This window comes from Nelumbo lutea, chromosome 2 (genome assembly GCF_056320005.1).
Source record: "Nelumbo lutea isolate HS-2025 chromosome 2, American lotus-T2T, whole genome shotgun sequence".
Lineage (NCBI taxonomy): Eukaryota > Viridiplantae > Streptophyta > Magnoliopsida > Proteales > Nelumbonaceae > Nelumbo > Nelumbo lutea.
In genome coordinates this window covers 52,261,558-52,279,082 of record NC_142685.1, presented here as the reverse complement: position 1 = coordinate 52,279,082, position 17,525 = coordinate 52,261,558, and the positions used below count along the sequence as shown (strand labels likewise).

Genomic DNA, 17,525 nt, shown 5'->3' with positions numbered 1-17,525 from the left:
TCCCGTATTTTAAGTTATTATTCACGGGAGATGTTCCCAATGCACGGTGGATGTGCATGTGAGGAGCAGATCCCGTTCCAAGGAAGGGGGGGTAGCCCATTCCCTAACCCATAAACCCCCAACAGATAGGATTTGATCCCAAGTCTCTGTTACAAACAGAAAGTGACCTTACCAAATACCAACTAATACTTGTTTTAATATAGCCTATTTGGCTGCGAGAGAGAGATGAAAGTCACCAACTTTTCTTTTCTTTTTTATTTTTTTGAGTAAAATTGAAAGTCACCAACTACTAGGTATCACACATTAGCTGTGTTAATCATGTTGTGATTGTACAAAGTTAGTAAGCTGAGCTCCCCCTGTAGGTTGTCAGTTTACAAAGGAAAAGCCACAAGAGGAAAAAAAATATGCCAAAAAAACAAAAAATAAGAAATCCCACACTGCCACACATTCTACAACAATCGCATTTATATATTGGAAAAACATCCACAACCCACCAATGCAAAAATGTTGGTTCCACATAGTTTCAATGAGGAGATCCTCCAAAAGGAATGGCCTGAAAAGGCAGTCTCAAACAACAGTTAGATCTCTCAATTCATTGGACTCTTACCGATCCATCTTGCTTCATTTTGATGAGACTGCTCTCGATGTTCCGTAGTACTGGCTTGTAACTGCATGAAGAGAGAGAGAGAGAGAGAGTTAACAACCTCTCTAACTGACAACAAAACTATAACATTGAGAAAAAAGACACTTGTTACAATCAATAAGGCTATGTTTGGTTTGAAGGAAAATGTAGGGAAAGGAAGGGAAATGTAGGGAAACCTTTACAAACCTTGTATAGGTTTCCCAGCCTTTCCCTTCCTTTCCCTACTTTTTCCTTCAAACCAAACACAGCCTAAAGAAAAAAAGAGAAGAAAATAGCAGTGACAAAAAAATGATTACATGCGAGCAAGACCATTATATGCTTGTATGGCATGTTGAAGTTGAGCAGAAAGCCGCATGACCTCTGCAGAGAGTGCCTCCGCTTTGCTCTGTTCTTTTGCAAGTTGCCCCTATACAATTGATAAATAAAAATTAGCAAAGTTGCTTAAAAAGGAAGTTGGACTCCCCTGTTTATTAAAAATTATAGTAATAATAAATACAACATAATCTGAATTTGAAGAATTTAATAGAGAAAAACAGTTCTAGCCTTCACATGTGTCATGGATGTATAGACTATAGAGAGAGCCAGGACTAAGAATTCACAAGTCGCACACAGGATACTACTTACTCTATAGATCTATTCATCTAAATACTAAATTTTTTTATTCTTTTTCGATAGTTATACTAATATCAATTTGGTTGTTGATATTTGTTCAATCACATTGTGCAAAAATTGCCCGAGGACAGTATCCAGTCTACCCCTCCCCAAGTCCCCAGATAACTGGGACTAACATTGGGTAAAGGCCTTTATATTTCATTGTCATTATCATCTAAGCCTTATCCCAACAATATGGCCTTTACGCTTAGTTCAGTTAATATTTAAAGCTAATTTTATCTAGAATGTTATAAGTAGGGAATAAGCTGTTATCATGTATTTGAGGTTATTTATAATCTTATGCTGGCAGATTGTGTGCTATAGGCAATGTTCTGAAAATCATAATCGTGAATCCTACTAGATTCTTTTTATTCACAAGATGCTTACTGATATTGAGAGCAGCAGAGCTCCTGATTAAGATGTTAATAGGCCATCCAGGCTCCATGCATTCTTCTGCATGGGACATGACAGATGCAGCCCAACAACGATGTATTATCACTAGAATTTGTTCTTTCAATCTCAGTTCATATACAAACTGACCCTTATTTCACCACATTCCATTGAATACTTTGAAATTAGCAAAAAGAAAGAAGCATATTGTCTTCTTACTTTCTGTCTTTATTAATTTTCTCAATGCCAGGATAAAGGAGGGTTTCATCAGGCTAGTACCCACAGAACTTTTACTGAACCTTAAGTTCAGTTCCAACTTCAAGTCTGGCCAATATTAAGGTGGGAGTCACAGCTCTTAAAGGGAATATACATTACTACGCTTGGTTCAGAGAGTGGAATGGCAGAACCAGTATAGTTTGCAATTGAGACAAGGCTTTTGTTGAGTTGGGTTGATTTTATTATTACCAGATTATTTGTGTTTGTAATTTTATTGAGGTCTACCACAGAAGGTAACTCCCACTAGGTAAGTAAAACTAAGTCATTTCAAGCTATGTTCATATCTCAACCATCAATAAAAGAATTGGGCCAGACAGCAGTTCAGACATGAATGCTGTAAAAGAGACTTCATTGCCTAGCCCAACCTTATTTTGTCTCCTTATGTCTCTTCTTTCCCTTCTTGTTTTTTTATATATTGGAGGATGATCTAAAGCTTTCAATAGGCAAGTTATTCATCAAGAAAAGATAAGCATATATACCAGAAAAAGGAATAACATTGCATCTGAATTTTTCCTAAGAACAGACCTTAAGAGAGAGATTTTCAGCTGTATATGCCTGCATTCCCTGCAAATTTGCACCATTTTTTCCACCTTCCAACAAGCTCAGATTATCATTTAAAGGCAGAAAATTAGCCTGCTCTGCTCTCAATTTATCTAGCAGGCCACGAAGCTCTTCATTCTGCTTAAGACAGTCTTTCACCTGCAATAATGTGTCAGTAGATTAATATACAAAAGAGCCCAACACCCAGATAGAGACACCAAGCTAATAGCAGCAACAATGACAATTTTAAGAACATGGCAAATGTTGAAAATCAAGTGGCAATGTTAATCAAGAAAGTCATCTAAACAATATAAATAGATTGCCTAGTACTAAACCATATCATGACAAATATGGCCAAATCAACTTAATTACTAGTAAAGCAAAAGTAAAGAAGGAAAATAGATGTGGGACCTAGGCTGGAGATGTAGAAGGAAATAATTTAGGTCTAAGTGCAGATTATTTCTTAGTAGCTTATTTAACTACTGTCAAGTTCCAAAGAAAAGGAAAACTGAAGGTACGGGCCCAATAAATCCCTTGAATCAAACCTTTCACCTTTCCAAAGCTATGAAATGCATTGCTTGAATAACATCAATTGTATTTACAGAAATTAATAGTTAAAAAAACAAAGAAATGTACACTTTTTTTTGACAGGAAAGAAGAAATGTACACTTCTAAACCCAAGTCTACACATTACTAAGAAATAACATCAATTGACCCATCCTTTTTTATCTCCTTGTTAAAAACTTTCATACTATATCAGCCAGGCATGCAGCAACACATTCAAGTTTTGTTTCCATAACTTTACATGTGGTCACACACATGAGCATGACTTGCAAATCATCTATTAGGAATATCCTCAAGACCTCTTAACATGATGACCTTCAAACAACCTTCACCTTGCACTACTCTATCCAAAAAAAAAAATATTTTTAGTCATTAGATCCAATGTAATGCAGAATATCTGTAATAGAGGTTTAAAACATTCACCATTCAACAGGTACTGCATAGGAAATCCACATGTCAAACATCAATACAATCAGATTATCCTACCCACATGACAAACTTCTTTTACCAAAAAATAAAAAAGAAAATTCAAAAGATCAAATGACTATGATTATCCAGTAATAATCATTTAGTGATATACATGCAAATATGGTTGACAAAATTGCATGTTTTACAATACAAGTCAAAATTCAAATTAAATCCAAAGGGTTCTAATTCAGATCTTACATTTATTGTAACAGCCTTGTGATTATTGCTTTAAGCTTATTATCCAATAGTCAATCTTATGATTATATGGTTCATATGATTCAAAGCAATTTGATTGAGACCTAGTTTGCTATTTTGTCATTCCTATGTTTCTTACAATGCCCCTTTCTCTTCATTCTGATTCCTAACTCAAGACTTTGTGCTTACCTGGTTCTCCCACTGTACCACTACCCCCATCGCATCTTCATAGGAGGCTGAAAGACTAGAATTCTCTTCAAAAAGCCTCTCAATCTCTGAAGATTGTGAATCAATCTGCAGGAAAGATGACAAAACAACTATATCTTTCAGATGGTGAATGCATCAAAATATCCCATTCAGATTACTTGAGATAAAAAATAAAGAAAAAAAAAATTACTTCCATCAGAAGTTTCTGCCGACTGCTTTCCAGTCTTTCAACCATCACTGCCATATCATGTAATTGCTGCTCCAGTTTCTCCTTGTCTTGCTGCAAGAGGTACCAGGATAATGAAGCATGGAGCCTTGGATATACTAGCGCATTATGCTATGATTTATCACAAAACAAATGTAGCAAAGGGGCAATAAAAAATGCATGGAGCATATGTAACCAAGAATCAACCATGGACCATCTCTTGCAATCCATGCAATGCCATATTATATCAACTTGATAATTGACAGAGCTAACCATTAGTTTTCTTTTCTTAAGAAACTGTCTGAAAAAGAACTTCACCCAAAGGCATTGACTCTTACCACTGAAAATGTCTTATGAGATGCTTCTTCCATGGTTTCTTCTGCATCAGAAAAAAAAGCAGAGCCACAAATCATGAAACCAATTGCTAAGCAATATGAAAAGGGTTCTGAATTTCTACTACACAAGGACTTTTCTGAAGAATTTCTGAACTGATATTTAACAAGAGAATCAAGACAGTGCATATGTTGGACCATTAGAAGTGATTCAACATGGAAAAAAGAATACAATACCAAGTTACCAACAAGTGCAGATGAAGTGCCTACATCAAATCTCATACTATATTAAGCCAGATTTTAGATTATTAGCTCATATCATATAATCTCATCATCACCATCTAATCCTTATCCCAACCATATCGGGTCAGCTACGTGAATCCTGTTTTGCCTTTCCATTCTATTTAATGCCATATCCATTGTTAAATTATGATTTATGAGTGCTTAAACCATAGCTTATCATATAATCCCATTCTTCACGACGGATTTCTGCAAACCAGGAAGCAGATTTTGTTTTCTGAATACACATAACCACCTCCAACATATAAACTGAAACACTCAAAACAATGTTAAAATTGAAATGGCATAAATGTAATTTTCCTTATAACCTACCATACATTGGGGCCTTGGTTTTGCATTGTCTAATTCCGTGCCCATTTAAAAAGGCCACAATTTTTTGGTCTAGATGAATTCTGGCTGGAACTATAAAGAAAGCAACTCTAACTACACTATAAGCAGTGTTACCTAGACTTCAAAACAAAAGGATCTAACTATGCCAGCACTTGGCATGACACTCCTTGCAACATCTCAAAGATTTTTTTATCAATAACAAAACATTTTATTAAATTAAAAGCTCATTGAAGAAATACAACCATCAGCTCCATAAAGTTGGCCCAACCCTCAATTATCATTTGAAGCAGCCTATTACACCTAATCCCTAGAAACCCCTTGTTTGACTAATGCATCAGATAAACCATTTGCTTACCTTTTAACTCATTTGAAAGAGACCCCAACACATAAGCAATCTTTCTGATTTCTCTCAATTCTTGTTTATACACCCATCTTCCTTGACCTTTAGTTTTTAACCAACCCACCACTAACAAAGAGCCACCTTCAACCTCCACCTGCCTTGGCAGTTGGCACTAATATCACTAGAAGGGACATATCCAATAAGGAAAGAACTCTTGAACTTTCTTTTTTTCACTATAGTCTTAAATTATTCATATAATTAAATGTTATTTATGAAAAAATTATTCAAACTTTTCCTATACATTTTGAAACCAGCCAAAACTACCCCTGCTTTTCAAAATAGGCTTAGAGCCCCGGACATCCACTATTAGAGAATCTCTGTTAAACTACAAGTGGAAATGTGTAATGACAGAAAAAAAAACCTTCCCATTAAATGATAAAAAATGCAATCAATTAAAGTTCTGAACCATACCCTTATGTAATAGATCCTTAATGTATCAATTATCATATCCAGGATTCAAGTATCAGATTGTGGTCTCTCTTCAAACAAAAATAGTATGGAAACTCAGAAGATCATTTTTTTTAAATAATTTATTCTTTTTAGAAATCAATCTCTAACACTAAACCTATGCCTTTTTTGTTGAAATCAAAATCCATTCTTTCTTTTGTAGTTTCTGAGGATTCTCCAGATTTTCGTTAACAGAATCCTCGACAGTAAATACTTTCTGAATCCAACCACATAAGAGCTTAACAAAACCTAAATTCACAATGGCAAGTTTTTTTTCTCGGGAAGAGATAAAGTATGATTTTCATCAAAGAGAAAATAAAATACCCTGTACAATGACAAGGTATTTTTGGATTTACAAAATATTCTAAAGTAGCATAATGGCATTATGTTAGTACATTAATGGATATCTACTGGAGGGAGGCTTGTGCTAAGAAAACATATGAGACAGGGGATACCTAAGCCTATTTCTGAAAAACAGGGAAAGTTTCAGCCAGTTTTAAAAAAGTGTAGAAGTTTGAATAATTTTCTCTATTATTTATCGGTGCTTCCTTGTACCAAAAGTTTTGGAGTTCGGTGTGAATACACCTATGAACAGCTTAATACTTGCACCCATTTGACATACCAAAGTAACAATTGTTATAAGGATGTCTAAAAACCATCCTGTGAATCAATCAAATAAAAAAGGGCATATGTGAATTTTATTAATGAGAAGACTTGTCTTCAAAGAAAGAAAAAGGAGTAGCATAATAGAATATAAAGGTTCCATGTGAAAACTGAAAATCTCAGTTGGTTCTTTTTGATGTAGAGGTTAAAACATGAAAGGCTGTGGACTATGACCCATCCAGTGACTGAATCTTACAGATTGGTGAAGCTAGCCCAAGTATAGCTATTAGTTGAATTTGAATGAAAATGACAAACCTCTGAGGCTTCCTTTCTTGGCACCCCCCCCCCCAAGAAAAGAGAGAAAAGAAAGCCAAGAAAGAAATGAAAAGAAGTGCTAAAACATAAAAGAGAAAGTGACAAATAACTCTTTACAACCCAAAATTTTATATTGTATTTCAAGTTAAGTACCTGAGGCCTTCTTGGATAAATCTGCAAGTTTTGCTTCCAGTTCTTGCTTTTCAGATACGAGGGCAGATACCCGGGCTTGTTCCTCAGCAAATCTTTGTTGCTCTTTCTGCCGCAGCAATGACTCTCGCTATGGTTTTAACAACCATCAGGAACCCACAAATAAAGCATCTCAAGGATACAATATGGAAAAATCAATTACAAATTCTAACCTGCAGCTCAGATTTTAAATTGGTCAACTCCGTTTCCATGGCTTGCATATGATTTGATGAATTATCCATAAGGGGAATGCTTCCAAGTGGATTCATCATTGCTTGCTGTTGTAATGAGTTCAATTCTGCTCTCAAGGCCGCTGCATCTTCCTCAGCCTATTCCAAAAGAACTCCATAAGAAGTTAAGACCCAAGTCATTTTTAACCTGCTTTTAAAAACTCACGGTAATAAATCATTTGCATACTCTATATTGTTCTTCTTCTGCTTCCTTTAAACGTTTCTTGAGTGTCCGAAGCTGTGCTGATAGATCCTCCTACACTAAAGAATCCAAGTTTGCAAATGAAGCATATACACAAACAAATGCAGGAGATGATAGGTAAAATAACAAACTAGATGATTAATATATACCCGTGTAACAACTGCTGCATCCTTCTCCATTGCCACATCCCTGAGAGCTTTCCTTAGTGATGGAACAGTATTTTGTTCCTGTAGTAAAGCAGAACCAGGGAAAAAAAGGCAAAAGACTATATTAAGGCACGCTACTTCCAGTATTCTTACTGAGCAAATAATAACCAGTTTAGTGTTAAACATGATGCAAATGAAAGGGACAGGACTCACGACTCTAGGATTCTCCTAGGAAGTCTCCTATGCCAAAAAACCACTCAACCTAGCCAGAACCATCCTTTGTTTAGGCTATTCTTTTTCTAGGTCATTCTCCACAAATTTTGTGCACAATGATCTAATTCCTTTATAGTGCAGGATCAATAAGGCCATATTAAACAATGCCGAAAATTGAGGCCCAAGAACTTACCAAATCATTTAAACGCTTTTGCAGTGTATCATTCTCGACTTCCTTTGCCTGAAGCTGAAAGTAGTAAATAGCAAATTCTCAGAAAAATTCAACAATTTCCTGCAAGTACTTTGGCTTTCAAATTTAGGAAAGAAACATTTTTATCCAAAAAAAAATAGTACCTTAGATAATAATGTCTTGTTTTCTTCCTCGAGTTCGTTATTTTTCTTCTCGAAGTCTTTAAGTTGAGCAACCAAAGCACCAACGTCCTTCTACAGTTTTCAAAAAATATATATTCCAACTAAAAACTTGGGGTTTGCAAATCAAATTCACAAAGAAAAACTTCCCAAGAACACAGTATATTCTTCAAAAAAAAATTCTATTAGAGATGGATGATGTAAACCCTACCTCGGAGAGCCGATTTGTGCTCTCTGATTTAACCATGCCTGCATAATTTCGGGCAAAAATTAGAAAAAAAAAATCAACAAATAAACATAAACATGCAATATTTTCAATAGAATAATAGGACATTTACAGAGAGCCAAATCAACAGACCCTGCGCATTCGAAGCCTGTAGATCTGATCCTGAGGAAGCTTTGCTTAATCTCTCTGCTGCTCTTTTTTGACGAATTTCTTCCAACTGAATATTGAATAACATTAAAAAGAAATTAACTTTGAAAAGTTTTTCCAAGAACTTACTATGAAAAAGAAAGATATTGCAGAGATCAAACGAAATAATATAGATGGAAATTGCAGCACGAATAAGATTACGAGATTCGTACCGTTCGTCGACCTAGAGATGCATGACGTGCCTCCATGACTGAAAACCAACTAATGCCCTAGAATTTCCCCTCCGGCTCCGGAGACGTCGATTTAACGTATGCCGGTGCCAGCGAGTAATCTCCAATCACTGGTTTTCGCGGTCCGACGTCAATGGTGGCCGCTCCAATAACGAATTGCCTAATGACTACCTGAAACTTTTTTAACCATTTTCCTACCCCATCTGGTTATGGGCCCCTAAAAATAATGGGTTCAAATGGGCCTACATGAAATTCGGGCTGTAGTCGGCCCAGACGATTATTTCACGGTTTACTGCTACAGATGGAGTGGGCCAAGGCTTCTAAGCTAAATAAGTGGGCTACTCAAATGGCAAATTTTAATGGGTAAATTACAAAGGCCGCCCCGTACTATGGGGTCTGGACAAAGACCCCTGTATTTTGCTTTGCGACAAAGACCTCTTCCGTTGGTCTTTCGTTGAAGTCCATCATTGCAATATTTTTTAATCTCCATATTACCCTTGTAATAACTATTCGGAGAAAAATATTGTTCATCTTCCCTGACTTTAAACAACAGTGACAATAGCTATTACAGCAGCGGCAGACTTACGAAGTCCTCTCTCTCTCTCCCCCAATCTCTCTTCTTCCCCTTCCCCTTTCTCTCCTCCCCTTTCTTCTTCCCGATTTCCTCTGTTTTCCGTTCCTTACAGATGGAGAGAGAGCGAGAGAGAAACAGAGAGTAACTATTTTATCTCGGTTGTTGGTGCCTGGAAACCTGGAGAATTCTGGTAGTGGGAATTTGGACGTTGTTAATATGTTAACTATTTTATCTCGGCTCCAAGGTAAGATGGACTTTCTCATGGTGTCAATAGTTCTTGACATCACATAGGATTTCACTTGATCCAACTATCATTGCAATCACAGATAACAATGTGGACAAAAGTGCCAATGGTCCATGAACTCTAGATAGATAACGACTTATTCAAATTCTTAACAAGATTAATGCTTTGTCCTTCTCTGCAAATTCTACTTCAAGATTGCATGTACCTTGTAGTTTTGACGAATGTTTCACGAGAAGCTTCTTCAGACAGCTTGAGCAAAACAAATGGAAATACACCTGCTCCCTCTATCATGGACTTGCTTGTTGCTTTGGCAGCAGCTACACCTGATACTATTGCACTTCTTTCTCAAAGAAATAGCAAAAGTTGTGATGATGATAAAAGTAAGTTGAACTCCCTTGACTGAGCTGGCGGTTTTTATTTACAGAAGAAGCCAATTTATAGGTGCCCTTCAATTGGAGGAGAGAGAAGTAATAGTACCTCTTAATCTCCAACAGAGACTCCAGATTACCAAGTTCACATATCTAGACCAAGCTTACCATTTCAACTATTTAGTTCCTCTTTAGAGGGTGGCAACCTACCTAAATTGGGATCTTCCAGGAGACATTTCTCCTTAGACAGTACTAATCCATTGGAAGAGAGGTCTCCTTCATCCTCTCCCACTGTGTAGAGACTATTCCCACTGCATTCTGAAGCAGAAATTTTGAAACATGAGAGAATGTCCATAAGTGGAGAGGATAATGCAACAATTGAGACCAGCACAACTCGTCGTTGGACATCACCTCTAAAACTCTCTAAAGGGCCAAATGGAAGGCTCGAGAGCGGTTCAGCTCAAAACCCACAAGACTACAATATCAAGGAGGATACACTTCCTCATTTGGCTCAGATCATTCACCTACAAAGAATGGAAAACAGAGGAAATCGAGAAGAAGAAAGGGGAAGGGGAAGAAGGGAGATCGAGGGGAGAAAGGGAGGAAGATAGAGGGAGGACTTCGGAATTCTGCTATAGCTATTATTCGTGTATCGTGAGGTCGAAGAAGATGAATAATGTTTTTCTCCGATAGTTGTTATAAGGATAGTATGGGGATTAAAAAATATTGCAACGGCAGACTTCAATGAAAGACTAACAAAAGGGGGTCTTTGTCTCATGATCATAGTATAGGGGGTCTTTGTCACAAACCCCATATTACATGGAGGTATTTGTAATTTACCCAATTTTAATTCATGGGCTAAAGGAAAATGGACTGCAGCCTGTAAAATCGACCATGTGCGCTTTAAGCACTATGCGTACATTAGGAGAAGGCGTCGTTTAGATAGACTCCAATTTGAAAATTTTTAACAAACAAAACCTATCGAGTATTTGTTGTTCGAGTACTCATTTGGCTCGCTGTGCTTTTCAAATCTCTCTTTCTGTTGCAGGTAGGCTTTCATAGATCGAACCAACTGAAGATGAGAGAAAGAAGACAGGACGAGAAATAAAACCAAAGGTACTCATTTTGATCTCTTCCTCATTTTTCTTGTAGAAAAATTATACATTTATCTCAACACTTAACGACAGATTTTGATTTATCAATTCAAAATATGCGAAGAATTTTGCCTTAATTATCGATAATTTCTGCCTTCTCGATCAAGTTATTGTAGATTTCAGTTTCCCTTTTCTCTATTTTCCCAAGTCGGGAAACTTGAGTTCATGCTTTCTAGAATTCTACATACATGTTTGTGGAAATCTTGTTTTTTTTTTTTTTTTTTATTACCTGTTATTCAAAGATAGAAATCTTTATCTGCACTGATTTGGGGAAGAAATTGCTGATTCTTTAGCTAAGGAGGAAGTAAGGCGTGAAGAATAGCATTTTACAATGATGAGCTTTGCGGATCCGTCAGTGGCCATCTTAGCAGCTTGCGGCGGCGACACTGTTAAGCTCTTCGATGTTTCTGTGGAGCCGGGTGATCCGTGCACCTTGAGCTACACACCTTCTCCTGGGTCACAAGTTAACTCAGTGAAGTGGAATCACACCAGTAAGTTGACACTCCATTATCGGTTGTCTTTTCAAATGCCCTTATTCCCAAGCTCCGATTCCGCAGTTCGACATTCCTTCAGAAGCACAGGATAATTGTGTTTAGTTAACTCCTCTTAAATTTTCGTATCCTCGTATTTTTCATTTCACTCTCCTCTAATGGGCGCAATGCGTGCAGATATAGTTGTTGCGAGTGCTGGAGATGATAAGAAGATCTCTTTATGGCGGAAAAATGGGCAAAGTATGGGGACTGTTCCGGTTTCGGGGAGTGATAGTGGAGACAATATTGATGTAAGTAAACTGAGGCAGTGTATTGTGTGTAGAAGTGAACAAGTTCGATTTTGGGCGAAGGAAAACAAGTGGCATTCTTCTAGGTTAAATTATTTAAATTATGTCATAATTTTTCATTTTGTGCAGGAATCTATAATGGCTATCAGCTTTAGCAACAAGGGTTCTAGGTATATTTGCTCTGGAGGAACTGGTCAAGTTGTAAGAATATGGGATTTGCAGAGGAAGCGCTGTATAAAGTGGTTGAAGGGTCACACTGATACAATTACAGGTGCAATTTACAATTGCAAAGATGAACACTTGGCTTCTATCAGTTTAAAGGGTGATCTTATTCTTCATAACCTTGCTTCTGGAGCGAAGGCTGCTGAACTCAAGGACCCAAATGAGCAGGTTACTGACTGTTTTAAACTTGGTTCTTCATAGTAATATGTAGGATGTAGCTACCAAGCATTCTCATGTTGATATGTCATATTTCTTTTTTATTTGGATCCTGTGATTTTGTGAAATTCTAATTATAAATCTAATGGTTTTGAAGATCAGGTACTGAGAGTGCTTGATTATTCTCGTATTAGCCGACACCTTTTAGTGATGGCTGGTGATGATGGATCCATACATCTATGGGATACAACAGGTCGCAGTCCAAAGGTTTGTAATAAAATTTTCACTGAGAAGGCACAGAAATAAGTAGAAAAATGGGATCTTTGATTAAAGAGATCATATTCTTAAATGGCATTTCCATGTAGCAACAATGTTTCTAAAACATCCAGACTTACCAAATATGTTAATGGAATTAATACTTGTGTGTTGCCTTTTTGTTTGATAAGATAATGATCAATTCAGTATTTTCTTTGATGCCATTGAAGATGTGAAGGTACTTAAACAATCAATTTTCCTCTATCAGGTGTCATGGCTAAAGCAACATTCTGCACCAACAACTGGTGTTAGCTTCTCACCATCAAATGACAAGGTCTCCATTTTATTTTGTTGAACTATGCATTTGATTGGTCATCTGGACAAGTATATTTGATAACTGAACCTTAATGTTCAAATTTGGATTACATGATGTTAATTTGAGCATTTCCTTTTGTCAATTTCTGTTTTCCTCTGGTGACAGATAATTGCTAGTGTTGGTCTAGATAAGAAGTTGTACACTTTTGATTCTGGGACTAAGAAACCTGCATTTTGCATTCCTTATGAGGCACCTTTCTCTTCATTGGCTTTTCGAGATGATGGTTGGATTCTGGCAGCCGGAACAAGTAGTGGACGGGTAGTTTTTTATGATGTCCGTGGAAAACCACAGCCTTTCACTGTTCTTCGGGCTTACGGTAGTTCAGAGGTCAATTTTTTTTTCTTTCAAGCTGTTATTGAAGAATCATCTATCATTTGAAAATTCCTTTGTGTGTGTGTGTGTGTTATGTTCTTGCAGTCTTGCTCATTTCCGTAGTGTCGTGTGTAAGGTGTAAATGCAACTATATTTTCTTACAGTGTTCTAGGTTTCTACAGCAATATTTAGTTAGATAGATATACCAATTAGAAAGATTCTTGGGTTGATGTAAGAATTGTTTTGTGAGGATCTGGTTTTTGCTGGAAAAAGGGGACCGGAAGCCACCAGTTGATTGGTCCCCAATAGGAAGGTATTCCATTACCAAATTTGATCTGATGATCTTCACATTCTGACTTGTGAATTGCTCATTGAATCCGTAGTACCTTATTTGTATGCATGATTTCACGCATTATTATTTCTTTTATTACCTTCTTATTTCATACTAGAACTACATCTAACCTTGGGTAAAAGAAATAATATATCTAATCTCCACTAATATAATATGATTTGTCCTTTTTGTTCAAGTCTTGAAGATAATAACTCTAGAACATATTAACTCAAGTATCATCTCCATTTTTTACAAAACATGTGCATTTGGATAATAGTTTCTTCACTCTTTTTGTTTATATATTCTAAACCAATACCCCCACCCCAAACCCTGCTACATCATTTTCCTTGGAATATTCTGCAATGCATGCAAAGTACTCAGGTTTTTACCACAATTTATTCATGCCATACGTTCATATCCTCTTGTCAACAGATGTATCTTTTGTATTGATTGAAGAAAAACTTGAAAACTTCAGAGAATACAAACATGGAATAATGCTTTCACTCAGATTCTCGTGTCTTCTAAAGGGAAAGCCAATTTCAGCTTCATCATAAGGCTTTTTTTCTTCCTGCTTCATGGTCTCTCCATTTAGTCTTCATCACTTTCCAACTCATAAGAATAAATTCGTTTTTCGAATTTTGTGAATATTTTTTATATCCCATTGCATCAAAACCTCTTTGCATGCTCTTAAAGATGCCATTCAATTGAATTATAATGCCACTATTGTGTGTCACAGTACCTTGACCACTTTTGCTATGATTTATTTCCCTGAAGGTTCTTTGAATTTATTTCAAGTATATGTCAGATCCTTTGTTGTAAACAATGTTGTCTTTGGACTAGGCCAGATAATCAGACCATTCAGACCAGGAATGGGTAGCCAGAATGGTTTTTGGCTTGCTGGTTCTTTGTAATGTCAACTTGGTCAGAGTTACCCCAAATGCATGCGTTAAAATAGCTTTAAAATAAAATCTGGTTTTCCACCTCATGGATAATCAGGTTTAAATCTGATTCTGTATTTTATTTTTTATTGATTTGATACTCACATACCTTAGAACATGTAAGTAGTATTTACTTGTATCTTTCACAAGCAGCAATCTATCTGGTCAGAATTATGTTTCTCAGTTTCATCAATTTGGTAAGAACAAATTTCTTCACCTTCACTAATGCTAATGTTTCTGTGGTTTTGAATTTGACCAGGCTGTTACAAGTTTGTGTTGGCAAAGATCGAAACCCACTATTGTAAATGAAACCAACTGTACTGCTGAGACTGCTCTTTTGGGTGGTGCTGGTGAAGATTCAATTCTTATGCCCGACCCACTTCCTTCCATTACTTCATCAAACCTTTCTCTTCCCGCAGCAGTCCCTAGTTCTAGGAATCTTGGGGGTTTAGGTTCTGTTGATGCATCTTCTCTTTCTGCAACCAGCAACATCTCAAGCACAACATACCTATCTAAAGCAGAAGAAACCCCTCATCGAAATCATCTGTGGACGGGTGGGCCTTTGGCAAGATTACAGGCTCCTCGTACTAGTTATAACTTCAAGGATGACATGGAGGTTTTTTCTCCACTAGTAGATGTTCAGCCTATTACCCCCTCACTTGATAAGTTGTGGGACGATCACGATGAGTCTAAGAAAGAACGCCTTTCTGTTGATAAAAAGCCCTCTCTTTTGTCTGGTAGGAGATTTCCCTTTGCAGAGGAAGGGGGTGCTGATTCTCACCCAATCTTTGACTGGAAATCTTCTTCAACCAATAGACAGGTTTGAAACTCATCTTTACCACAGAAACAAGAGAACTTCTGTGTGCCATTCCTATAAAAGACTTTGTTCATTTTTCCTCATTGTCTATTGTCAATCATATTTTCCAGATGGTCTGTCTTGTTATGCTACTATAACATTATGTTATGTTTGAAAGAAAAGGTAGGGAATGGTGGGGAAACCTGTACAAACCTATACCTATTTTTCTTTCAAAGCAAGTGCAGCCTAAAAGCTCATGTTCTATCACTTTATGAAGTTCACATTTTCTGATAAGATTCTAATCAGCAGCACTTCTTGCAGGATGAGACTCGAACTTCCTTGTCACTTCTTGGGCCTACACCTGTTTCATCTTCTAAGACTGATGATTCTCTTGCCCCCACTCCTGAAGCTTGGGGTGGTGAGGTGTCATCTGATAAGCTCACCCACCACCGCCAGCCATTTTCTCTGCCATCTCGCCTTGGGATGTTGAGTTCTGGGAGCCTGACATCTGGCTCCATGTTTGCTGGTCTACAGGATTCTTCTCTGTCCATAAGCCACACAAGTACAAGTTCCCTGGCAAATTCAGGCCTGAGCTACACAAGCCTCCGTTCCAGAGACATCTCTAGTCAAGAAATGTCCTTGGGACTTTCAGAACACAGTCGTTTTAGTTCAATATCCACATCCCTAGGGACAAAAGGCATCATAGGACAGGCCAATGTTGAATCTCTGGGTTCTGCATCATTAGCTCTCCCTCGAAGATTTTCTACCTACGCTGAGAGAATAAGTACTACTTCTTCCTTTAGTGAAGGAACAGCCCTTGCAATGAGTTCCCCCAAAGCAAAGAAAACAGGAGCAGAAACCCGAGAAGAACTTTTGAATAGCTTGTTATCAAGATCAGACACCTCAGCTGCCACAGGAGCAGGAATTCAACAAACAATAAATGTAAAAACTACCAAATGGGTGCATTTAAATTTTAGCTAAAATTTATTTTGTATCAGACTTCTTTTCTTCCTGAATGTCTATCCACTTGTTTATTGGTTAAACAGATGATGATAATGTTGTAACAGGGAGGAACACCACAGCCACAGAAGGCCTCATTTCAGGCAGATACACAGCAAGGTGCCTCCTCGTTTACCCTTCAGCTGGTTCAGCGTACTCTTGAAGAAACTCTGGCATCAGTCCAGAAATCCATCCATGAGGATATGAGGAACCTTCATATTGAGATACTCAGACAATTCCACATACAAGAGGTATACAGCGGGATTATTGTTTTTAAACATTTCCATTGCTTTTTGTTTTTGTTTCTCATAGGGCCATTGAACAGATGGAAATGTCGACCGTGATGAACTCAATTCTGGAAAAGCAAGCTGAGCTGATGAAGGAAGTTCAGTCTCTTAGGAAAGAAAATCAGCAACTACGTCAGTTACTTTGAGCAATGGTGAAAATTGTCATCAATGTCCAGAATCTTGATGATGCCCTAATTGACAAATTTATTCTCTGGTTCTTGTTTGTGGTCTATAGTTGATAGGCTTGGGCTTTGAGGGTGTGATTTTCTGGCTCCAACTGCCAGGTGGTGACAAAGAGAATTTGATTCAGACAAAAAAGAAAGGAAAAAAATTGTAACATGTACGAATTAAGTGATTTAATCAGTTATATGCTTGAAGCTTTCTTTGATCCCATCTGACCATGTACTTTTTAATTTAAACCAAGGCCAGATGGTGGAAATATCGAGTCCGTTTACCAAATAATGATTCATCATTCATCCATATTAAGATTGAATTAACCTTGGAAATGTTTATTATTTTTTTTTTATCAATAACACTTTCATTAATCAGTAAAAAATGTATAGGAGGAAGACAAACACACTTATCTTCCAAGAGCCTCATGAATGGAAAAAAATAAGAAAAAGAGAAAAGAAGACACTAAAGTTACAGTTTAGCCCAAAACAATGAATCCCTTTTTGCCCCTCGTTTAGCTAAACCATCAGTTAGGGAATTAGTTGATCTTTTAACCCAACATGTCTTAATTTTCATCTCCCGCACCAGTCACATGAATTTCCTCCTCTCATTGTTGTATTTCCATAAACTATTTTGATCTTTAATCAGTCACCCTATCACCACCTCTGAATCTCCTTCAATTATGAGTTTCTTGATGTTCAATTCCTTAACTTTCTGGACTCCTTTCATAATTGTAAAGATCTCAG

At 37.0% G+C, this 17,525-nt stretch overlaps 2 protein-coding genes across 2 annotated transcripts; one reads left to right on the top strand and one right to left on the bottom strand.

Annotated features, from left to right (window-relative positions):
• Positions 1 to 226: 226 nt before the first annotated feature.
• LOC148870672 (myosin heavy chain-like protein) lies at positions 227 to 9,020 on the bottom strand. The gene is made up of 15 exons (XM_088970287.1): positions 8,801 to 9,020; positions 8,574 to 8,658; positions 8,427 to 8,464; positions 8,201 to 8,290; positions 8,040 to 8,093; positions 7,637 to 7,714; positions 7,473 to 7,541; positions 7,229 to 7,384; positions 7,020 to 7,146; positions 4,478 to 4,518; positions 4,125 to 4,214; positions 3,917 to 4,021; positions 2,486 to 2,659; positions 940 to 1,049; positions 227 to 668 (listed from the first exon to the last, which is right to left on the bottom strand). The coding sequence occupies exons 1-15, from the start codon at positions 8,834 to 8,836 to the stop codon at positions 593 to 595; spliced, it is 1,329 nt and encodes a 442-aa protein (XP_088826413.1). The 5' UTR covers positions 8,837 to 9,020; the 3' UTR covers positions 227 to 592.
• A 1,859-nt stretch (positions 9,021 to 10,879) lies between these two features.
• Positions 10,880 to 17,001, top strand: NEDD1 (Transducin/WD40 repeat-like superfamily protein). Its single transcript, XM_088972071.1, has 11 exons — positions 10,880 to 11,120; positions 11,452 to 11,649; positions 11,827 to 11,939; positions 12,066 to 12,326; positions 12,477 to 12,581; positions 12,838 to 12,903; positions 13,051 to 13,272; positions 14,786 to 15,346; positions 15,644 to 16,264; positions 16,390 to 16,572; positions 16,647 to 17,001. Exons 2-11 carry the CDS (start codon positions 11,490 to 11,492, stop codon positions 16,752 to 16,754), a joined length of 2,400 nt encoding a protein of 799 aa, XP_088828197.1. The 5' UTR covers positions 10,880 to 11,120; positions 11,452 to 11,489; the 3' UTR covers positions 16,755 to 17,001.
• The last annotated feature ends 524 nt before the right edge of the window (positions 17,002 to 17,525 follow it).